The sequence below is a fragment of the Amia ocellicauda genome, chromosome 7, assembly GCF_036373705.1.
Source record: "Amia ocellicauda isolate fAmiCal2 chromosome 7, fAmiCal2.hap1, whole genome shotgun sequence".
Taxonomy (NCBI): Eukaryota; Metazoa; Chordata; class Actinopteri; order Amiiformes; family Amiidae; genus Amia; species Amia ocellicauda.
The window spans coordinates 7,854,913-7,877,990 of NC_089856.1; the positions used below are offsets into that span (position 1 = coordinate 7,854,913).

A 23,078-nucleotide genomic window follows, 5' to 3' on the forward strand; every position below is an offset into this window, starting at 1 on the left:
TACTCATTCAATGTAAAGAAGAGAGTCTCTCTTGGACATTAACAAGGGAGGTGAAGTCAGGTGTCATTTCCGATGTTGCAATGTGAAGTACTGCTGCAAGGTGGTCGTCACTAATGGAGGATCTGTTCTTTGATTTATTGAATTTCATCACCAAAAATGTCTGTTCACATATGTAGGTTGAACCAAACAGTACAAGCATCTTTTGAGCGTGGACCCTAATCTTTTGAAAGTTCTGTTCATTGAGAGATGCATAAAACCGCAGGAGTGGCGCAGATTTGAATTGTTCCGCAAGCAGTGCGTCAGACTGCAAGTCAATAAGCTCAAGCTGGAGATCAATAGGAGCGTTGTCCACACTGAATGTCAAAGGGGACAAAATTAAAGACGTGTCATTTTCTAACATTTTAAAATAAATGAACCGGTGTGAAAATTCAGTGTGCAAAGCAAGCTGTAGAGATGCATATCTTTTCTGGTTCACATCAGATATCGTAATCTGTTGCAATGTTGGGAGGTGTGTGAAGTTCTTGCCTTCAATTTGACGGGGAAAAAAGTAGCAACTTTGCCATGAAGGCTTTGACAAGGGAGTACATGAGCAAAAAGCCCCCTTCCTTGTAGTTTACAATTCAGTTCATTCAGGAGACCCATGACATCAACGGCAAACACAAAATCAGTCTGCCAGTCCATGTCATGCAGTTGAGGGAAGTCTGCGTCTTTTCCTTTCATTCTCAAAAACAAATCTATCTCTGATTTCAGGTCCCACACTCTTTTCAGCACCTTCCCCAAACTGAGCCATTGGACATTTGTTTAAGAGGGAATATCCGTGTGCTCTGTCTCGGACTCCTCCAATAGAGAGACAAATTGCCTGTGGTTTAATGCTCTTGCTCTAATAAAGTTCACTAGTTGTGTAACTGTCTCCACAACATCGCTAAGTTTTAGAACACATTTGCAGAGAATCTCCTGGTGAATAATGCAATGCGCTCTGGGTTAGTTTCTGTCACTTGGTCTTGTATCCTTTTTAATAACCCAACATTTACAGTGGGGAAAAAAAAGTATTTGATCCCCTGCTGATTTTGTACGTTTGCCCACTGGCAAAGAAATTATCAGTCTATAATTTTAATGGTAGATGTATTTTAACAGTGAGAGACAGAATAACAGCAAAAAAATCAAGAAAAACGCATTTCAAAAAAGTTATAAATTGATTTGCATGTTAATGAGGGAAATAAGTATTTGATCCCCTATCAATCAACAAGATTTCTGGCTCCCAGGTGTCTTTTATACAGGTAACGAGCTGAGACTCTCTTAAAGGGAGTGCTCCTAATCTCAGCTCGTTACCTGTATAAAAGACACCTGTCCACAGAAGTAATCAATCAATCAGATTCCAAACTCTCCACCATGGCCAAGACCAAGGATGTCAGGGACAAGATTGTAGACCTACACAAGGCTGGAATGGGCTACAAGACCATTGCCAAGCAACTTGGTGAGAAGGTGACAACAGTTGGTGCGATTATTCGCAAATGGAAGAAACACAAAATAACTGTCAGTCTCCCTCGGTCTGGGGCTCCATGCAAGATCTCACCTCGTGGAGTTTCAATGATCATGAGAACGGTGAGGAATCAGCCCAGAACTACACAGGAGGATCTTGTTAATGATCTCAAGGCAGCTGGGACCATAGTCACCAATAAAACAATTGGTAACACACTACGCCGTGAAGGACTGAAATCCTGCAGCGCCCGCAAGGTCCCCCTGCTCAAGAAAGCACATGTACAGGCCCGTCTGAAGTTTGTCAATGAACATCTGAATGATTCAGAGGAGAACTGGGTGAAAGTGTTGTGGTCAGATGAGACCAAAATTGAGCTCTTTGGCATCAACTCAACTCGCCGTGTTTGGAGGAGGAGGAATGACCCCAAGAACACCATCCCCACCGTCAAACATGGAGGTGGAAACATTATGCTTTGGGGATGTTTTTCTGCTAAGGGGACAGGACAACTGCACTGCATCAAAGGGACGATGGACGGGGCCATGTACCGTCAAATCTTGGGTGAGAACCTCCTTCCCTCAGCCAGGGCATTGAAAATGGGTCGTGGATGGGTATTCCAGCATGACAATGACCCAAAACACACAGCCAAGGCAACAAAGGAGTGGCTCAAGAAGAAGCACATTAAGGTCCTGGAGTGGCCTAGCCAGTCTCCAGACCTTAATCCCATAGAAAATCTGTGGAGGGAGCTGAAGGTTCGAGTTGCCAAACGTCAGCCTCGAAACCTTAATGACTTGGAGAGGATCTGCAAAGAGGAGTGGGACAAAATCCCTCCTGAGATGTGTGCAAACCTGGTGGCCAACTACAAGAAACGTCTGACCTCTGTGATTGCCAACAAGGGTTTTGCCACCAAGTACTAAGTCGAAGGGGTCAAATACTTATTTCCCTAATTAACATGCAAATCAATTTATAACTTTTTTGAAATGAATTTTTCTGGATTTTTTTGTTGTTATTCTGTCACTCACTGCTAAAATACACCTACCATTAAAATTATAGACTGATAATTTCTTTGTCAGTGGGCAAACGTACAAAATCAGCAGGGGATCAAATACTTTTTTCCCCCACTGTATGCCTGTCAAGTTTGGACAACCATCAGTGGTCACACCAGCCAATTTCTGCCAATTCGGTCCAAGTTTTGAGACACACTCATTAACTTCTTCCAATAAATCATTGCCTGTAGTTGACTCATTGACTGCACCAATGCAAGTTCTTCAGTCAATGTAAAATCTGTAGTAATGTCTCATATGAAAATCAACAACTGGGCTCTGTCATTAATGTCGCAGCTCTCATCAAGGGCCAAAGAGAAATAAGAAAAATGTCTGTTGTTCCAAGTTCTCAGAGATTTTGCGTCACAGGAAGCCTTGACAGTGAAAGTTTTTCAGTTTTTCTTGTCAGTGCACAATATTGCAGCAGATTCAACCAAACATTGCTTGATGAATTCTCCCTCTGAGAATGGCTTGCTGTTTTTTGTGACTTTGTGAGCAACCACATAGCTTCTTCTGGTAATTCCATCTTGAGCTCAATAAAGTCTTGTGAAAAAGCTTTGTTCCTTTTGCATTTGTGAAACCATCTTGTGCGATTGTCTAGCTTTCTCTTCCGAAGACATGTTCTCATATTTGGCTGCATGTTTCATCTCGAAATGAGGTTTCAAGTTTTTGAATACTGCTACAATTTCTTTGCAAACTAAGCACGCAGCTTTTCCTGCGACATCAGTAAAGAAGTATTCTTTTTTTAAACACTCTGTGTTCCACGTCTATGTTTCTCTTCTTAGATAAACTCATGTTGCGTTTGTAAATCTACTGGTGAAATGTAAAATCACTTCCCGCACTCGTGCTGAACCATAGCAACGCATCATAGCAACCAATCAGAGGCCTGTGTCAACTAAGTACATTCAAAGTTCCCTGAACTGTGTGTTTACATTCAAAGTACATACTAATGAATACTAAGATGACTTTTACATTATTTTATTAAAGTTTTCACAGCTACACGAGTGTATATTATTCAAAATGATGATTTAGTCTGGAGGTCATAACGGGCCAGAGTGAGGTAAGGAACGGGCTGGATCCGGCCCACGGGCCGTATTTTGCCCAGGTCTGATCTACACAGACAGGCCACCCAGACCGGGACTTATACTTTTCTAGGCTTAATTTTAGATAGGATGGTGAGAAAACTGAACCACATATTATGAGGAGTGATACCCTGTCCTGACACATTGAGCAATTTAAACTCCACTGATGTGTCTAGCAAGTGAATGGAATAGTATAAGTTACTTGGTCAACATCTCTTGGCATGCCTGACTCCATCTTGTAGGATCTAATCCAGGAGTAAGAAATACAACACACTGTGCTCATCATTAAAATGTTTTAATGGATAGATGAAGCTTTGGAGATGTTGTTCATGGATCTTTCTGTCTCGTTCTTTTTAGGTGGCTAACCATGTTGTTCAAGCTCTGCTTAACCAAAAGGTAAGATTTTGCATTTCAGATGTTTATTTGAGGGATTGTAGACCTCATTTTATTAGTATGAAACAAGTTTACTTGTATGACTCTCACTGTGCCTCATTTATATAATGGTTTAATATGCCTTCAGTTGACCACTGGAGTAACACCAGTGAATCCATGACATTTACTAAATATTTTTCTCCTTTGTAAATAAAATTATGTTCTTGATTTGATATTGTCTGACTTGGAAGGATACATCTGTTAAAGCAATACAAAAAAGAATCGGTTTGTAAGGATGAATAATTAATTCTGCAGCATGAATTCCCTCTGCAATGAACATAATAGGCTAATAATTGGCTTGACTTTTCTCACCTTAACATTCATTATGGTCATTTATCAGATGTTAATGTGCCTGGCATCAGATAATAGCATTCTTTCTGCAGGGAAATGTCTCCAATCAATATAAAGATCTTACAGCATAATGGAAACTCTGTGATATGTGAGTTCTGAGGAGTGTCTATCCGTGTGTTTGCAGGACTTGCGAGAAGAGTGCATTAAACTGAAAATGAGGGTCTTTGACTTGGAGAGACAGAACAGGACCCTCAGTGAGCTGTTCCATCAAAAACTGCACACACATCCTGGATCCCTCCAGCAGGTAGACCAGGCTGAGCTCATCTCTCATACTGTGTCCTGTCAAAGGCCCAGCAAAATTCATGGGTGAATTCGATCAATCCAACCACCGGCTTTTCAGTCTGAAATCTCAAATCAGCTCAATCGAGCCACTCCAATGAAAAATCTCAGGGACTATTAACAAATCTATATGTTAGCTATTGCCAAATATGAAATTTCCCTCCTAACCTTCTTGGTAAGCAATACCTTGAGTTGTATTAAATAAAGGATGCATTTAACTGTGCCTAATCATTAGAGGATAGTTTATCATTGGCCAGCAGCTCATGTCTAATGCTTCAGTGGAGCAACTGAATTGACAGCTTGAAGTTATGGACTGTAAACCAGGTAGCCAAGTCATTGGAATTTCAAGGGATTCAGTTAATCCTTTACTTAAGGAGAAGCCAGCTCATGTTGTGCCTATAATAAAGTCATAAGGATAATTCTGTAATCCATTAAAATCTTGTGCAAAGACATGGAAAACTGGAGTTTTTCAAACACTAGATTTAATTTTGGAAATAATAATTAAGCTGTGGTATTAATACTCTGTGATTAACATACCACAAAGTTCAGCCCATGCACAGTAGGACTGGTCTTTTGTTATCAGTAGTTTGTAGCTGACTTGCTTAAGTCTTATCATTTGGGCTGAGACTTGCCTTACAATGCAATTTTCCTACACAATATTATCCCATAGCGTAGCAGTAAAACATTATCGATGTGCCGCTCTCTTAATTTGATTGTCACCTGTAACCATAATATGAATGGCTGAGTAATTATTTGGGGAGTTGTCACCTATAAAAAACATGCATGGCTGAACCACTGTCTGGTGGCATAAGAGGCTCTTTTATATGTTAACATGAAAACTCAAGCTCCACAGTTATCAGTAGCCTAGATGGCTGAGGATGTTGGTGTTCTTAACTTGATTCTTTATAACGAGGGTAGGCAGTTTCTTTTAAAATTCCATTCATGTTTTTGAATTATATTTGAAGTTACAGACAAGCTAGAGTAGGTTTCTTTCAGAAGTGCAGGGTTGCTGTTTCTTTGTGTTTTTAAAGGAGAGCATGAAGACAAGGACAAATCAAGATAAATCGGAGTTTTAAGTATTCTACACATCCATGTCAGAAGCTTTGAAGTTCTGGATGAGCATGGCAAAGTTCTGATTGTTTGGTTGACCTTCTTATTGTGTTTTTTGTCATCGTTGTTGTTGTTGTTGTTGTTGTTGTTGTTGATGGTACATAAGTGCTTATGGTTTGTTTATCCTGCTATCTAATTAGTATTCTAAGAGCCTTTCTGAAGAATGAAACGGAAGGCGATCTCATTAAAAAAGAATCAGAATATTACATTTAATCGAAACAAATTCAGCCATAATTGCCGTGAAAGTAAATCGGCACATTCTATTACTGTCAATGAAAATGGAATTCTCTTTCACTCTCCCACCTAGTTGCGGTATTATACATTGGGTCCCTCAGTGCAATCTTTACCTGTGAAGGGGAGGAAAAAACTAATCTGACCGTGAATCAAGGCACCGTTTCCCCACAGTCGCCTCTCCTTGTGTTGTATAAATAATAAGCATAAGGAAATCCAATGCTACCCTCAGCCAATGGAATCTAATTACTTCAAGCTGGGACAGGAATAATAGGAGCTGACTTGCCAGGATAATGCAATTTTCTGAGGTGTCGGAAAACAGGTTAAGGAAGAAAAAGAATGAATTGTTTAGAATTTTATTAGTTGCTCTTGGAATAATTGTGTGTGGGTGTGTGTGTCTGAGTATTTGTGTGGGATGGTTAATGTGTGATGGTGTCACGTGTTTGTGTGTATGGGGCTGTGTATGTGAAGGTGTTTATTTTTATGAATATGTATTCATGCAAATCCAGTTTGAGCTTTTTCCCTTTCCTTATGTCAGTCAGCCAGAATAATGTGAGTGTGGGATGTGAGAACCAGGAGTTAATTATAACCTAGTTTCAGCTGTGCCTAATGTATTTAATTTGTTTTATAACACGCATTTGATTGGCATGATGCTGGAAAACATCCCAGTAAGGATATGATCAAATACACACACTATATATGTGGTTAATGGGATCCCAAATGGCTCAACTGGTAAAGACTTCCTCTCTAAGTGCCAGCTGGGCCTTATAGTGTAGACTGTAGGTTTGAATCTGGTCTGTGGTCCTCATTCACTAAACATTAGCGATATAAAGTAATAAGCAATATTACCACTTGCCTTGTACACCTGTTGTAATCACTAACCGCTTTACCATTAATCATACATTTACATATTGAAAATATAAATTCATAGAAGCCTCTTTAAGGGTTGTCCGATACTCAATAATAAGGTGTTTAAAATACACAAGATTCACTTTACTTTGGTCCTGTAGATTAGAGCCCTGATCCAGCATGTTAGATCACCCATAAATCATCCTTTCCGAAAGACTTGAAACATGTTTGTCTGCTCTAGCAGGTAGTCTGGTTAATTCAGTATTTAAGAGATATTTTAGATGGGTAACGATTACTAACATACAATGTTCTACACATATGCAATATTACAAGGGTAACAAACATCACTGTACTTAATAAACTTAATAAGTTAATAAATGTACAATATAATAACTTAAATTTAGTTTTCCAAGACTATTTGATTATAGGTAGGGCACTGTGTTTTATGTGACTACACTTTAATCCTCCCACCACAAGGTGGTCCTCTCCCAATTGCTTTTATCATCTCTATTATTGATTTAGACATTGTTCAGTATGTCTTTATTAATTCTGCAACTTACTTTGCAGCTTTCAAAATACTGAATCAGAACCACTAGTGGCTAGTCCCTTGCTATGCATCACATGGAGATTTATTATTTTAAATTATTATGCAGACCTGTATGCAATTTCTGGAGGTCCATGTGTATTTCCCTTTTCAAGAAGCCTATGTAAAAAGGAATGTATTTGGAATGATATTCAACAACAAAATACCAAGTGCCCCATCGTGTTATGCATGGAACAGGTTGCAACTTAATGGCTAAAGAAGAGGCTTCTTGTTGGATTGCTTCTATCGGGTGGTCTTCTATCGGGTAGTTTTCTGCTAGGGCAATGTTAAAACATTTTTTGTAATGGTTTCAACCAGGTTGTCTGCTTTCAGTCTTTTTTATGGCCTGATATTGGCATGGGCTATTATGTGGGCATTACATGTCAAATGTGTTGAATTTAGCATTAAACCTCGAAGAATGTAATGTGTGCTTTGATCATGTAACTGGTGTTATTGGAGACAAACCCAGTCACATTATAAAAATTAACTTCAAAATCTAAAACGTTTAAACCTTCCAAAATGTGCTGTGCCACTGATGAGTAATTCAGATGAACTGTATTTGACTGATATTGCTTTCAGTTCAGAGGTATTCGATAGTCCTTGGAAAACAAACAAAATGTGAAAAACGTACTGATCTTTTGCATCTGTAGACTCGTCATTAAGTACAGATGCACTGTCAGACATCTTTACCAAATCAGCAATTTGGGTTAGATATTCCCTTCAGCTGTAGGAATTGCTCCCACATTTATTACATGTTGTTACATGTTTTTTCAGAAATGCACGTAGTTTGGGATTATATATTTCTTTCCAGGGGGATATTAGCACACATAAATGCCTCTCAATCTTGCCACACTACTCTTTGGTCAGTTTGCAGTGTTCCAATGTGATATTGACATAAAGCTAAAGAAATTACAATTAATCATCCCGACTCATTAAGACTCCATGTAAAGTACATCTTCCGTATATTGGGTATGGTGAAATTGTGCACTGTTTCTGATAATTTTCATGAATTCTGGTCTGCATATGTATCCCAACTGTCCTGCCTTAAAAAATGTTGAAAACAGGTTTGAGAAATCTCTGGTATAGGTCAATAGCCAATATAGCTATCATTACCCATAAAACAGTGTTCCCTTAACTGAACAAGTAACTGTACTTAATTAATAACTAACATACATTTTGACTTTGGTGATTTGGGGGTGATCTATGAAACAAACTGGATAGGGGTTCACCAGGACCAGGTGTTTGAGATCACTGTGCTAACAGGTAAAATAATAGTGATAATACAAAGTAGGGAGATAAAGATGCAATGTCATAGAAACTGAGATTTTCACAAGATAACAAGAAGGGAAAGGATGTTGTCCACCGGGAAATATAAAAGGCCTGTGATAGAAGTATACCACGGGAAGTGGTAACTAATGAATGAGAATACCAAACTGACCACAAATCAATCAATCAATCTATATCTGATATAGCACCCTTTGACTTTACAGAAAACTTTACAGGATGAATGTATATTTTAATTTAAGTTGATGTAAACTACAGACTCCCTCAGGGGAAAATAATCTCAGGGGATCCAATACCTAGTACAAGCAGCAGCCTCTGTCTCTATCTCTGTCTCTGTCTCTGTCTCTCTCTCTCTATGTCTCGCTCTCTGTCTCTGCTCTCTCTATCTATCAGGATACAACTTCATAGTTTAGCTTAGTATAATTATAAAGTGGAGACTTTGGCCATTGTTCTAATGGCTTTCAGATTTTCACGTTATAAACTAATTTAAAGAATTGTCTCCTGTTTTCTCTTTTGAATTCTCTGAAACCTAGTTTCCACTTGTGTCCCCTGGTCCTTGTATCACTGTTGATCTTGAAAAGGTCAGTGGTCAAATTTTTCTGAATCAATTTCCCTCGTAGTCTCTGTTCCAGGTTAGACTTATACTTCTCATTTGTATATACACTAATGTAAATGTATTTAAATTTACTTAAATGTAAATTAATATATTTTAAATGAAAAATACATTTAATTATACTTCAGTAACGCTGTCAACAATGTAACATTCAGTTCTCAAATATTTAAAAGCAGTCTTTAAATAATTAATGTATTTGATTTTTATATTTATTTTGGCATCTGGTTCCTTTGCAGCTGCCAACAGAGCCCTTGTTGGAGCATAGCACTGGCCCCGGCCTACTCTCAGACTCCAACAAACCAGAGGAGACCCACACTGAAGCACAGACAAAGGTGAGGACTAGTGCAGTGATGTTTTTGTGATTTGGTTTCTTATGCTTCTAGATGGAACTTAAGGTCTTTCACCCTGATTTCCATGTTGGTTCATCTTGTGCTACCTTTTTCTTAACTCATCCTGTTGCCGTTCAATGTCCATTTCCACATTGTTGACTCTCCTTCATGTCAGCATGCATGTGCTCCTCTGTTCTGCCCTTTGACCCCATCCAGAACAAGTAATTAAAAACAAGTGCTTTGCTTTATTATTTGTGTATACACTTCTGTTCTGGTATCGCATTAGTAATGTCCAATATGGGCAAGCACACATTTCATATCTCAAAATAAACTTTTGATACTGATACTGTTTGTTTTTTTGGGAGGGGGACTGTAAAGTGAACTTCAGTAATGGTTTACACTGTAGGTATACTGACTGGACTTAGATAGATAAATAGCCAAATCCAGCTGCTTAATAGCCTCAGTTTGTGTTTTTGTGAGCTTACTATGAATGAATGGGCACTAAGATTATTGGTAGATATCAATTTCCATATTGAACTATTCTTCAAATTTAGCTAAGCAAACTGATTTTGCTTAGCCATACTCACAAAACCTTAGATTTTCTACAGGGCCAGTGTTACATAAATGTCCAGAAACACATACATATAAATAATAATAATAAAAATGATAATATATAGCACAATTATTAATGCTACAATTTATTTCAGGACTCACGTGAGTTTAGAGACTGCCTGATTAATTTTAAAAAGCTTTCTTAATATCTCTGCTGAACTGTTAACAGCTTCTTCAGAGTTGTTTTTTTAAATTAGTGCTCACTCAGGCAGTTAAAGTAGTGTATGAATGTGGTTGACTTGGTTGGCCTAGAGAGGGACCTTGCTTGATGCCCCTTCAGCCTGGAGAACCTAACAAAAAACTATTCAGTAACACACATTTCCACTGTACTTCAATCATTACTGTTGTGGATTGTGGATCAAAGATGATAATCCAGTTCCTGTGATTTTAAATTTTTATATTGTAACTTCAGAAGCAAGCAGTTTGCTATTGACTCATCAGTGTTAATTTAACCACCCACGGAAAAATTATAGGTTATCCACGATTATCTGAAAAAGGGAATAAGGGGGGTGGCTAACTGCATATTGCAGTGGGAATTCATGAACAATTTTATAGCAAAGCTGCTGAGGCAAGGCCTTAATCTGAGCACAGAGAAATGAAAATAATATCATGAAGCAGACAGGGAACCAGCATGGGCCAGCACACCACCAATCAACAGCATCAGCAACAATATGGATACTCCTTAAAACATGCTCTCTACCGCAATTCCACTGGTTCACTTACTATTTATTTTTATTGGAATCTCCAGATGTAGCCTAACAATCAATGTATGGTTTCTCTATACCATTTACAAGTTGTTGTGGCGATTTCCTTTAGTAGTGTTTTAGACCGCTCTGAAATAAATAGTGATCAAATCGGATCAACAATTACCTTACCAAATATTATCCATAAGACAATGATAACAAAATAGTGTCCAGAACACAGCCATGTTTAGAGCATATAGTATAGTATTTCTATTTCTGTTTTTAGGTGTTTAATCAAGGTAGTCATTAAGATGAGAACATTCTTATTATAATACACTATCCAACAGACTAATTTCTGCACAGCCTCAATTCACCATCACTGTCTATGGTATTCGTATTATTATGGATGAAGGATTTAATGCTGGAACATTTAGAAAGTGATCAAGATACAATGACAGCAGAAAAAACAGACAAGTTGCCAGTCTTTAATGTTGAAATATAAAATTCCATCCCTTTCCATCCTATATCAGTGTTTCATCTTTAATGCTGTATAATGCTATATAGACCATTCATTGACAATATGCCTCAAAATATATGCATTCATGGAATTTGGTACCAGTGCACTCAACTTATAATGGATCTGCATTGAACGTAAGCTGTCTTTGTTAATAGCATACTGAAAAAAGTACCTGTTTTTTGTTTAGCTTTTTTCTGAGGACAACACTAAATTGGTAATTACTCCAGTTTAAAATTACTTTTTTTATGCTGTCTGTTCCTTCTAAAATGTACACATTCTGAATTCCAAGCAGCTCTTTTGCTGAACATCAGGCACATCGGAAAGGATCATTAATAAATAAATAGATAAATGGATGTGTTGAATAGAGAGCTCTATAAAAGAGTCTACCTAGGTTATAAATACTTTGGAAACTACAATATTAATGAAATGTCTATGGTGTGCCAAATGTAAAACACACACTTTGTTTTGCATGTCTTTTTTCACAAATGTTATTTAACTCTTGTAATTTTAAATGTTAATTACTTTAAATGTTGGATGTCCAAATCTGATGATTAGATGCAACTGGAACTGCAAACAATCTGCAGGCACCATGACTTCCCTGAAAGTAATTTACCATTTGACATCTATGCCTTAGCGATTGTGTGCCACCGGCCTGGGAACTTCCAGACAAAGCTGTTAGCCAGAATCAGAGATCGGCTCAATCCAGGCTATAGGACACATCCTGCACTTCACTTTTACTGGATGTGCTGCTTTGTTGCTGTAAGCTGCACTGTGATCGATGTCTGATGAATGTTGAGTTTTGTCATTCCATCCCATGTCTGAAGATGGCTCTTTATTTCTTTGAGGGCTGCAGCTGAGGTGTCAAATTAAATATAGATTTTTTCCAACTATTTCTCGGTTTCTCTTGCATGCTGTGCTTTGAGCCATGAGCCATTAAGATCGCCTGTGCAACATGCACACTCACACTCCACCTCATCCTTCAGCCTTCCTTCTTTGAGATGAATCCTCCTTCTGCTCCGATTGCTATTGATCTTGTACTTTGTCCCGGTGAGAATAGCTGGATTTGAGAATCTCCAAAGCTATTCCATTCATTAATTTATTCCTACCTAAAAATTAGGTGAGACATTCTTAAAGACTGTTGTCCCGAATAAGTTCTTAACCCTCATCTCTCAACTTATATGTTGAAAAAATAATGTCCAGTGCAGGGTTTCCCCTAGAAAATTGCATAGGCGGTCTGTTTCAGATTTGTTGACTCTGGAGGTTGTCCATGTAAGTGATTATCTACTTTTACTCAATTGCAGTTTCATTTATTTTCATAAATAATTTGTTCTACTTGTAAGTGTCATAGGCCACATGTTTTTAATTTGCATTTTGTGGTTAGGTCAAAGCTTTGATTTTTGATTTTGTCTAGGCCTTTGTACTAGTATTTGTACTAGTAGTAGTTAAAATTAAAAGTAAATTAACAGGTCAAAAACACTTTATAAAATGTTTTGTAAGTCTTTTTGCTTGTTTGTTTTTAGTGATATTCATATTCTTATTTTTATGTTCATATATTTTGTCAGAGCAGCAATGGCAGAACATCCTATATAGAAGTTTCTTAATTCATTAAGATGGTTCTTGAATATTAAATGTATTGTTCAGACAATTCAAATCCGATTACTACTGACCAGCCAGGGGTTTTCTGCCTGCATTACTTGTTGTATAAACTGCCATTCAATCGTCACTTTAATTGTCTGCACTATTGGAATAAGCACTATCTGCCAACTTTATTAGTGCACACTAATAGGCTTTTCATTGCCCTGTAATAGGAAAAAAATTGTAATTGATCAAGCATTGATTTATAAGAAACTGTAAATCTCTGAGGCTCCAAAGTCTATAAAGAAGTGGGATGGAGAGAAGCAGAGAGAACTGCAGTAGTGAGAAGAATGACAATGGGCTTAAGTTAGATCAATGAGGTGTCTAGGTAGCTATGTAGGTTGTGACAGTAGGGTGCAAAATCTTATCAGTGCACTCATTAAAAAGGTGCCTTTGCCTATGATATCACAACGTGTTGTTGGAGCCTAACTTTTTACTCGCCAATTATGACTGAAGACAGTTTTGAGGACTTCAGGCAGTCAACTGGGGCAAATAAGGACATACATAGTAAACATCCAAGCAGTGATGGAGAGTTAAATAAAATACTGCAGATTGGTTCTGATGGTGGTATGGAACTGTGTAAGTTCGATAAGGTAGGTCTGTACTAAAAATCAAATATATCTCTTTGTTTCACAACCAATCAATCAATTGTTATCATGAGTATAGCACTACTTCACACTGGCCACTACAGACAATCACATCAGAAGTACCTTTTTACATTTTATTTCCACATACTTGCTATTTAAGCACACTGTTGTCATTAACTACAGTCAGCCTTGCAGACTTTTGGCATTCTAGTTGTCAATTTGTTGAGGTAAACTGAAGAAATTTCACCCCATGCTTCCTGACGCACCTCCCACAAGTTGGATAAACTTGATGGGCAGTTCTTGCGTACCATACAGTCAAGCTGCTCCCACAACAGCTCAATAGGGTTGAGATCCGGTGACTGTGCTGGCCACGCTGACTGCTTCTTCTCTAAATAGTTCATGCATAGTTTGGAGCTGTGCTTTGGGTCATTGTCCTGTTGTAGGAGGAAACTGGCTCCAATCAAGCGCTGTCCACAGGGTATGGCATGGTGTTGCACAATGGAGTGATACAGTGAGGGAAAAAAGTATTTGATCCCCTGCTGATTTTGTACGTTTACCCACTGACAAAGACATGATCAGCCTATAATTTTAATGGTAGTTGTATTTTAACAGTGAGAGACAGAATAACAACAAAAAAATCCAGAAAAACGCATTTCAAAAAAGTTATACATTGATTTGCATGTTAATGAGGGAAATAAGTATTTGACCCCTTCGACTTAGTACTTTGTGGCAAAACCCTTGTTGGCAATCACAGAGGTCAGACGTTTCTTGTAGTTGGCCACCAGGTTTGCACACATCTCAGGAGGGATTTTGTCCCACTCCTCTTTGCAGATCCTCTACAAGTCATTAAGGTTTGGAGGCTGACGTTTGGCAACTCGAACCTTCAGCTCCCTCCACAGATTTTCTATGGGATTAAGGTCTGGAGGCTGGCTAGGCCACTCCAGGACCTTAATGTGCTTCTTCTTGAGCCACTCCTTTGTTGCCTTGGCTGTGTGTTTTGGGTCATTGTCATGCTGGAATACTCATCCATGACCCATTTTCAATGCCCTGGCTGAGGGAAGGAGGTTCTCACCCAAGATTTGCCGGTACATGGCCCCGTCCATCGTCCCTTTGATGCAGTGCAGTTGTCCTGTCCCCTTAGCAGAAAAACACCCCCAAAGCATAATGTTTCCACCTCCATGTTTGACGGTGGGGATGGTGTTCTTGGGGTCATTCCTCCTCCTCCAAACACGGCGAGTTGAGTTGATGCCAAAGAGCTCGATTTTGGTCTCATCTGACCACAACACTTTCACCCAGTTCTCCTCTGAATCATTCAGATGTTGGCAAACTTCAGACGGGCCTGTACATGTGCTTTCTTGAGCAGGGGGACCTTGCGGGTGCTGCAGAATTTCAGTCTTTCACGGCGTAGTGTGTTACCAATTGTTTACTTGGTGACTATGGTCCCAGCTGCCTTGAGATCATTAACAAGATCCTCCCGTGTAGTTCTGGGCTGATTCCTCACCGTTCTCGTGATCATTGAAACTCCACGAGGTGAGATCTTGCATGGAGCCCCAGACCGAGGGAGACTGACAGTTATTTTGTGTTTCTTCCATTTGTGAATAATCGCACCAACTGTTGTCACCTTCTCACCAAGCTGCTTGGCGATGGTCTTGTAGCCCATTCCAGCCTTGTGTAGGTCTACAATCTTGTCCCTGACATCCTTGGACAGCTCTTTGGTCTTGGCCATGGTGGACAGTTTGGAATCTGATTGAATGATTGCTTCTGTGGACAGGTGTCTTTTATACAGGTAACGAGCTGAGATTAGGAGCACTCCCTTTAAGAGAGTGCTCCTAATCTCAGCTCGTTACCTGTATAAAAGACACGTGGGAACCAGAAATCTTGCTGATTGATAGGGGATCAAATACTTATTTCCCTCATTAACATGCAAATTAATTTATAACTTTTTTGAAATGCGTTTTTCTGGATTTTTTTGTTGTTATTCTGTCTCTCACTGTTAAAATACACCTACCATTAAAATTATAGACTGATCATTTCCTTGTCGGTGGGCAAACGTACAAAATCAGCAGGGGATCAATTACTTTTTTCCCTCACTGTAGCCTTCCTTCTTCAAGATCCCTTTTACCCTGTAAAAATCTCCCACTTTACCACTGCCAAAGCACCCCCAGACCATCATATTGCCTCCACCATGCTTGACAGATGGCATCAAGCACTCCTCCAGCATCTTTTCATTTGGTCTGCGTCTCACGAATCTCAAACTGATTCGTCTGTCCATAACACTATTTTCCAATCTTCCTCTGTCCAGTGTCTGTGTTCTTTTGCCCATCTTAATCTTTTCTTTTCATTGGCCATTCTGAGATATGGCTTTTTCATTGCAACTCTGCCTAGAAGACCAGCATCCCGGAGTCGCCTCTTCACTGTTGATGTTGAGACTGGTGTTTTGCGGCTACTATTTAATGAAGCTGCCAGTTGAGGAGCTGTGAGGCGTCTGTTTCTCAAACTAGACACTGCAATGTATTTGTCCTCTTGTTCAGTAGTGCACTGGGGCCTCCCACTCCTCTTTCTATTCCGGTTAGAGACAGTTTGCACTGTGCTGTGAAGGGAGTAGTACACAGCGTTGTACGAGATCTTCAGTTTCTTGGCAATTTCTCGCATGGAATAGCCTTCATTTCTCAGAACAAGTATAGACTGACGAGGTTCAGAAGAAAGTTCTTTGTTTCTGTCCATTTTGATCCTGTAATCGAACCCACAATTACTGATGCTCCAGATACTCAACTAGTGTAAAGAAGGCCAGTTTTATTGCTTCTTTAATCAACACAACAGTTTTCAGCTGTGCTAACATAATTGTAGATATTCCATTACAAATCAGCCATTTCCAGCTACAATAGTCATTTACAACATTAACAATGTCTACACTGTATTTCTGATCAATTCAATGTTATTTTAATGGACAAATAAATTGCTTTTCTTTCGGAAACAAGGACATTTCTAAGTGACCCCAATCTTTTCAACGGTAGTGTATATATAACAATAATAATAATTCATATATTTCCTACAATTTGGTAGAACTTAAGAATACAATGCATTGTGAATGCAAACATAAATGGTTTTCTTATTAACTCATCGGCCTTAATTTAATAATCCACTGAGGAACCCACTAGAAGACCTCAGAGTGCTTTTATTTAACCGATTTGACTGTTCCAGGGAGGGGATCTTCCAATTACAGAATTAATTGCTTCTTTAATTAAAGATAAACTCTCCCCAAGGTTGGCTAGCCATGTGAGGCAGAAGCTCTGTTTGTACGCCAAGATTAATTTATTCCTCTTGTCAAAGGTTCCCTGCTGCCTTCTCCCAACTCTACCACCTGTCCACTCTGTATAAATGGATTTGTCACCAATTCAGTGGAGCAGCAGCTACATTTGCTTTCAGTGTTCTAAATGAGCCCCTTTGCACCGAACTGCTGAAATGTCAAATCTCTCTTTGACTTGCCCTTAGCCTGTTCCCCTTATTATAACTGCTGTTATTAATTTCCCTATCTTCTGATCTGTACTGATTTTCACTATTAGAAAGTTATGAAATTCCTTTTTTAGACGTTCTCAGCTTTTACACATTTTGGAACCTTCAGATAAAGCTTGAAATATTTCAGCTACTTTTAAAGGCTTTTTTCTTATAGTTTGGTTGTATTTCAATACCTACAGTCTGTCTGAATTGTTGTTCTGGAGATCTATAGAAAGGTATCCAACCTGATTAGCACTGTATAGACTAAAGAATGAGAGGCTGCATAATCAATTGATTAGTAGAGAATGAACCGATCTGTCTTTATTAAAGACAGTAGTACTTTTTATTATTATTATTATTATTGTTTGATCACCAGATGGAAATGTATGAAAAGAACCATGTGCTTTTGCAACAGACCCTAATTAGTCAACACTTTAACAGTTTAACTTCACTGTCAGGGATTTCACTGCTTTTCATATCATCCTGGACCCAACAGATGCACAAGGAACATTTGGCTGATCAGGGCTGCTCAGTATTCCCATAATTATTACAAAAAGAAAATGTAATCGTCGTCTCGATTTCTGAAACCTAGAAAAGGCAGGTAGCTTCTCAGATATGGCTCATGGAAACATTTCAGCTGCTTCACACTCGAGAGTCATTTACAATAGTCAGATCGCCGGTATTACTGGCAGTGACCTGACTAATGTATTTAAAACCTTTTCGTTGTTGTATTGCTTTATTATGGACATGAGTATGAATTATACTTTTAGATATTCATTATAGGAAAAACATGACAAATAAGCCACTCTGATTAGCCATTTTACATTTCCTGCATATGCAACTGATATGAGGTAATCACATTCATTTTTTTATTTTTATTGAAAGCACATTTCTTATTTCATATAAGAAAAACAGTGACTTTAGAAACATTAACTTTAATTGTCTTTTTATTGTTTCATTTATTATTTTATTACTTTTATGCAGTCACATATGAAGTCACATAACCATCTTCCGATCACAGCAGGTCAGGAAACTGCTGAAAGGCACTGCACTGAAAGAAATAGTCAGTTTGTGGGTAAATGTTTTTCACTTTAGAGAAGAGAAAATTTCCCATATTAAAAATCTATTTCTTGAAATTCTTCACAAAGTTGATCACAGGCTACTGAAACATTTAGTGTAGATTTTGCACTGCCTGTGTGGTATATTGTGCATCCCATCTGTGTGTGCTGTGACATTGCCAACACACATTTGAAAATCAGGCTGTCAAAGGTCACTAACAGTATGACAGAACATTTTAAACACTGTCACAAAGTTTTCTAATTATCATACACATTACTCCCTGACTTCCATTTAATAATATTTACAACCTCTTGGACCCAGTTGCATTTTTAAGTCTAGTCTCATAATTGTAAAATAATGTCCTTTTCAACAGGTTACATATATTTCCACTTTGTCAACAATTCTGGAGGTGTTGTATTCTAATTGTTGTCCAAACCAGATAGATATTGCTTTATTATTTCATCAAATAGGATCAATATAATGTGTTGGTACAGTATGAATATATTTTAGTAATAACATATCAATATGTGGTTTAAGCTTCAATTAGGATTTACTACCTATCTAATCTTAGGATCAAGACCAGCAAAACCCTGACTTATTTTGGTTTCCGCTTTTCTTTCAGGGTAACGGGGAACGTACACGCAATGGCACTCCAGGAACCAGAACTCCGGGCACGTCCATGGAGGCACTCTCTCCTTTCTTCAAGAAGAAAGCACACATTTTGGAGGTGCTGCGGAAGCTGGAGGAGAACGACCCACTGAAATTCCATCCCTCGACAGGGCTCTCCTCCTACCGAGATTTGGGGCAGGTGCTGGCACCCACAGAGTCGATCGTCCCAGGGGAATACCCCCTGCAGCTCAAAGCCCCCGAGACAGATCGGCGCTCCAGTGCAGATTCGGATATCCACGATTACATGAATGGGGAAGGGGCTCTTCCTGAGGACAACGGGCTTGACTATGAGAGTTGTCAGTCTTGCCTAGTGTTCTCACAGAAAAGTCTCGATGGCCTGTTTAAGTGGAAACAGGACAATAGTGTAAGCCTCACCAAAGGGGAAAATGTGAATGGCCTTGATTGCAAAGAAACTGTGGTATCTGTGCCAGACTCCATGACTGCCCAGCTAGCTGTTAGCACAAGCGAACTTTGCACACACAGCACCCCAGCTGAAAAGATGTCGTCGAATTTTCCTTCTGAACCAAGGAATGAGAAACCTAATGACCTTGCACAATTTTTGGGCAATGAAACTTACCTCTTCTCATTAATCAAAGACACTGATCAAAATTGCTCCATGAATGGAGATCCAGAGGAGCCCTTGCCATTAGACGAGGAAATCCATGGTCCCTGTGATGCAAATTTCTGCAACAAGGTCCCTGGTGCTAATCTTCCCTTGCAGTGTCAATCCCTGCAAAGGGAAAATGGTGATCTTACTCCAAAAGAGAATCTGAAGCACACAAAAACTGTGGCCTACCAGAACTTGAGCGCAGGTCAGGTGATTGGCACAGAGGAGCATTACATCAAACTGGAGGCCTACAGCACGACAGAAGCAGTGAACGTGAAAAACAGCTTGTACACCACTACCTCAAATCTGACTATTCCTGGAGTTCCAGACAGGTCTCAAATTGCATACTGTGAGCAAGAATCCACAGAACAGATATGTAATGGTTTGTACTTCTCGAACGAAACCTGCTTTTCCAAAAAAGTTGCCGTGGACTCCTATTTGCCCGTAAACACACTCGAGAAGAACCATGTCTCCGTGCAGCAGCAGGCTCCTCAGGGGAAAGCCAAACTTGCGCTGAGCCCCACCTCCCCTTCTTGCTTAACAGATGCTAAGGCCTCTCCCATCTCTTCCCCCTCAAGACTGCTCAAATTCCTAAAAATACCCTCCATAGGTGAGCGGGCACAAGCGGCCAACCCTCTCCGCCTTAGCCCTCAGCTCACCCGCAGTTCCAAGATCCCCTGCCGGAACAACAACTATGAGGTGTACCACTCACCTGTCACACCCAGAAAAGCTGCCACAGCTGAGAGAGACAGACAAACGCCTCCCTCCAAGAGTGACTCCTACCCTGCTACACATTCAGCACCTACTTCCCCTCCGAAGCCCGAGGATGCCTTGCCCTTGCAGAAAGAGCCCAGCTACAGTAGCCACTCTGCACCCAAACCCAGCAAGAATGCCAAGCTGACACCTTCAGGGCAACAACACAAAGGCTTTCAAAAGGTGCCCCACTATGAGAATGTGTCCGAACTCTCCACTGGCTGCCAGGCTGATGGATCTGCACAATTCGTTGAAAGGGTGAACCAAACCAAGTTTCCGTCCTATTTGCATGAAGGTCAATCTGAAAAGCAGATTATCTGTCCTGAGGATAAATTAATCAGCCCCATTCACAAACAGTCCCACTTGTCTTGTGGGACTCAGTTGATGCTTTTACCTGACCCATCTTGTGAAACAGCATCCCCTGATCAAGACGCATATTCTGAGAATCCTGGCTGGTACAAACTCCATGATCACCACAGCTTGCCCAACTCCTCGGTCATTCACAAATCTCAAAGCAGCTGCCTCTATTCTAGCACGAAGGACAGGCAGCATGACAGAGGCACTCCAGATGTTGCCCAACAGACCTCTGAATCGACCCAACCTTCTGCTCTTTCTAAGAAAGGCGAGCCTCCCTCCATTCCCAAAAAGCCAGTTAGTGGGAAACCTCCAACTGAATCCAGCCACCTTCCATTTAAAGAACGCTTGGCAGCACTTGGCAAGCTGAAGAGCACCGAAGACTCACCAATTTCTGGTCCGGTTTTGGGGCCCCCCTTAGAAAAGAAAGATGTGCAGTGCAATGGGAAGTTTGCCTCATCAAGCAATAATGAAAGAAGCAAAACTGCAGAAAGGCAAGGGGATCGTAATGGCGTGGATCACAGACACTCAAAATACACAGATTCTCTTGATGGGAAGCCTTACTCCAAAGCCAACCTTGGCAGCTATGGCCTGAAGATCCCAGGTCCTTGCCTACCTTATGAACCTGGAGCCAAATCTTTACCTCCCAACTTTCCAAGCCCCAAAGCAGAGCTGGAGAGTTTCTCTTCCAGAATTTATGTAGCAAAGGCAGATGGCCCAAAGATCAAAGGTGGCTTGCCTTCCTCAAACTCTGATCCACCTCAAGTTTTGCGCAACTACATGAAATGTACAAACACTCAGAGTCCTCCCTATAATGGTAAAACTATTCCAAGCCCCCAGGGCAGCCCCACCAAGGTTCCATCCAAATCTCCTTCTAAACCCAGCCAAGCTTCTTCCAGCGTCAAAGGGCCCAAACCAGCTCAGGAAGATCGTTCCACTTCCCAGAAACATTCTCCAAGAGCAGAGGACAAGAGCAAGCTGCCTGCCAACAGGAAGAAGAACGCTGTTTACTCCGACAGTCTCCCTCCGCCACCACCACGGCCTGATGTCAATGCAGACAAGAGACCCCTTGTGCCAAGTGCTCAATCAGCTATTGAGCAAAAGGTCATGAAGGGCATTGAGGAGAATATGCTGAAGCTGCAGGAACAGGATCGGGGCCTGGGGGCTGAGGTCAAACAAAAGGCTTCCAATGGCATTGCCAGCTGGTTTGGCCTGAAGAAAAGCAAGCTGCCAGCTCTCAACCGTAAACCAGACATGGTCAAACTCAAAGAGGACAAGAAGGAGTGGAAGCTCAACATGTCCTCCATGGGTAAAGATCCTAAAACAGCCACAAAGAAGAAGCTAGAAGTAGAGAGCTTAAATATCTCCAAATTGATGGAGAAGGCTGAGGATTTGCGCAGGGCCCTGGAGGAGGAGCGGGCCTATGTCAATGGAGTGGCCCTAGATAGGCCCAGCCGGGGCCACTCCTGTGAGGTGGTGATGGATCAGAGTCAAAGTCAGCTCTCAGTCATGTACAGGGAGGTGGCTTCTGACAACTTCATGCAACAGTTGCTAAACCGGTAAGGAAGCAGTCTAGTAACTAATATATAAAAAGATGTGTAGCGTAAGGTACACTTATACATTTCAATTAAAGAAGTGAATTTATAGTATCACCTTATCACGAATCCTGGAATCTTGTAGAACTCAATGTCTGTAATAATTGGACGCAGACACCAATTCCAAAGATATAAATTGTCAAATTTATTCAAAACAAAGACTAAATGTAGCACTATACTAATTATACAAAAGGGAAAAACTAATTAAAATTCAACTCTAGATCAACAAATCAAAGACCATGGGATCGCATATGATAACACAAATCGTTAAACAAAAAAGGTTATAAACACATTGACTACAATACCGGTTAGTAAGACGAAGGTGAGTCTCTCATTAATATTGTTAGTCAGACATTAAATAACTACACAGGTTAGTATTTATGTCTGGTAACTTCTCGTTATATATATATCAGTCTCATTTACGTTTAGGTGCAGAGAAAGATCCTATCATTACTTGTTACCACAATTTCCCTTAACTGATTATTATTCAATGATTAAGGATAGGCAGGGCCACCAATAATCTAATGTCTATTAACTTGTGCCAATTTCAGACTAAACAGTTAAACAGGAATGAGAAGATATTTCTCGGCGTTGACAGATTTTATTTCTAAAATTATCAACAAAACAGTTTAATGCAACACACATTTATATTTAAGAAAACTAAATGATATTACACATTCTAGAGTTATGAATCACAGATTAACATTTCTAATTGATTTCTCAAATGTCATGAATCATGAACTCCAAACTGTTAAACTTATCTGAACTTCGTCACAGAGAGGCCTCTCTGGCTTCGGGCTCAGATAACAGCACACGGCACGAGGTCCGTGTGGTTTGGAACAAAGGCAGTCC

The 23,078-nt window shown here is 39.8% G+C and overlaps 1 protein-coding gene and 1 pseudogene across 4 annotated transcripts in view; one reads left to right on the plus strand and one right to left on the minus strand.

The window, feature by feature from the left end:
- Positions 1-23,078, plus strand: part of nckap5l (NCK-associated protein 5-like) — a 112,621-nt gene that overhangs the window by 76,295 nt on the left and 13,248 nt on the right. For 3 of the 4 annotated variants that reach the window (XM_066708165.1, XM_066708168.1, XM_066708166.1), the window contains 5 exons: positions 3,957-3,995; positions 4,507-4,626; positions 9,252-9,299; positions 9,568-9,663; positions 18,871-22,190. In XM_066708165.1, coding sequence (XP_066564262.1) covers positions 3,957-3,995; positions 4,507-4,626; positions 9,252-9,299; positions 9,568-9,663; positions 18,871-22,190 — 3,623 coding nt within the window. The remainder of the gene's footprint in view (positions 1-3,956; positions 3,996-4,506; positions 4,627-9,251; positions 9,300-9,567; positions 9,664-18,870; positions 22,191-23,078) is intronic. The other variant, XM_066708167.1, reaches the window with a different exon arrangement.
- LOC136753205 (general transcription factor II-I repeat domain-containing protein 2B-like) lies at positions 8-3,834 on the minus strand (annotated as a pseudogene).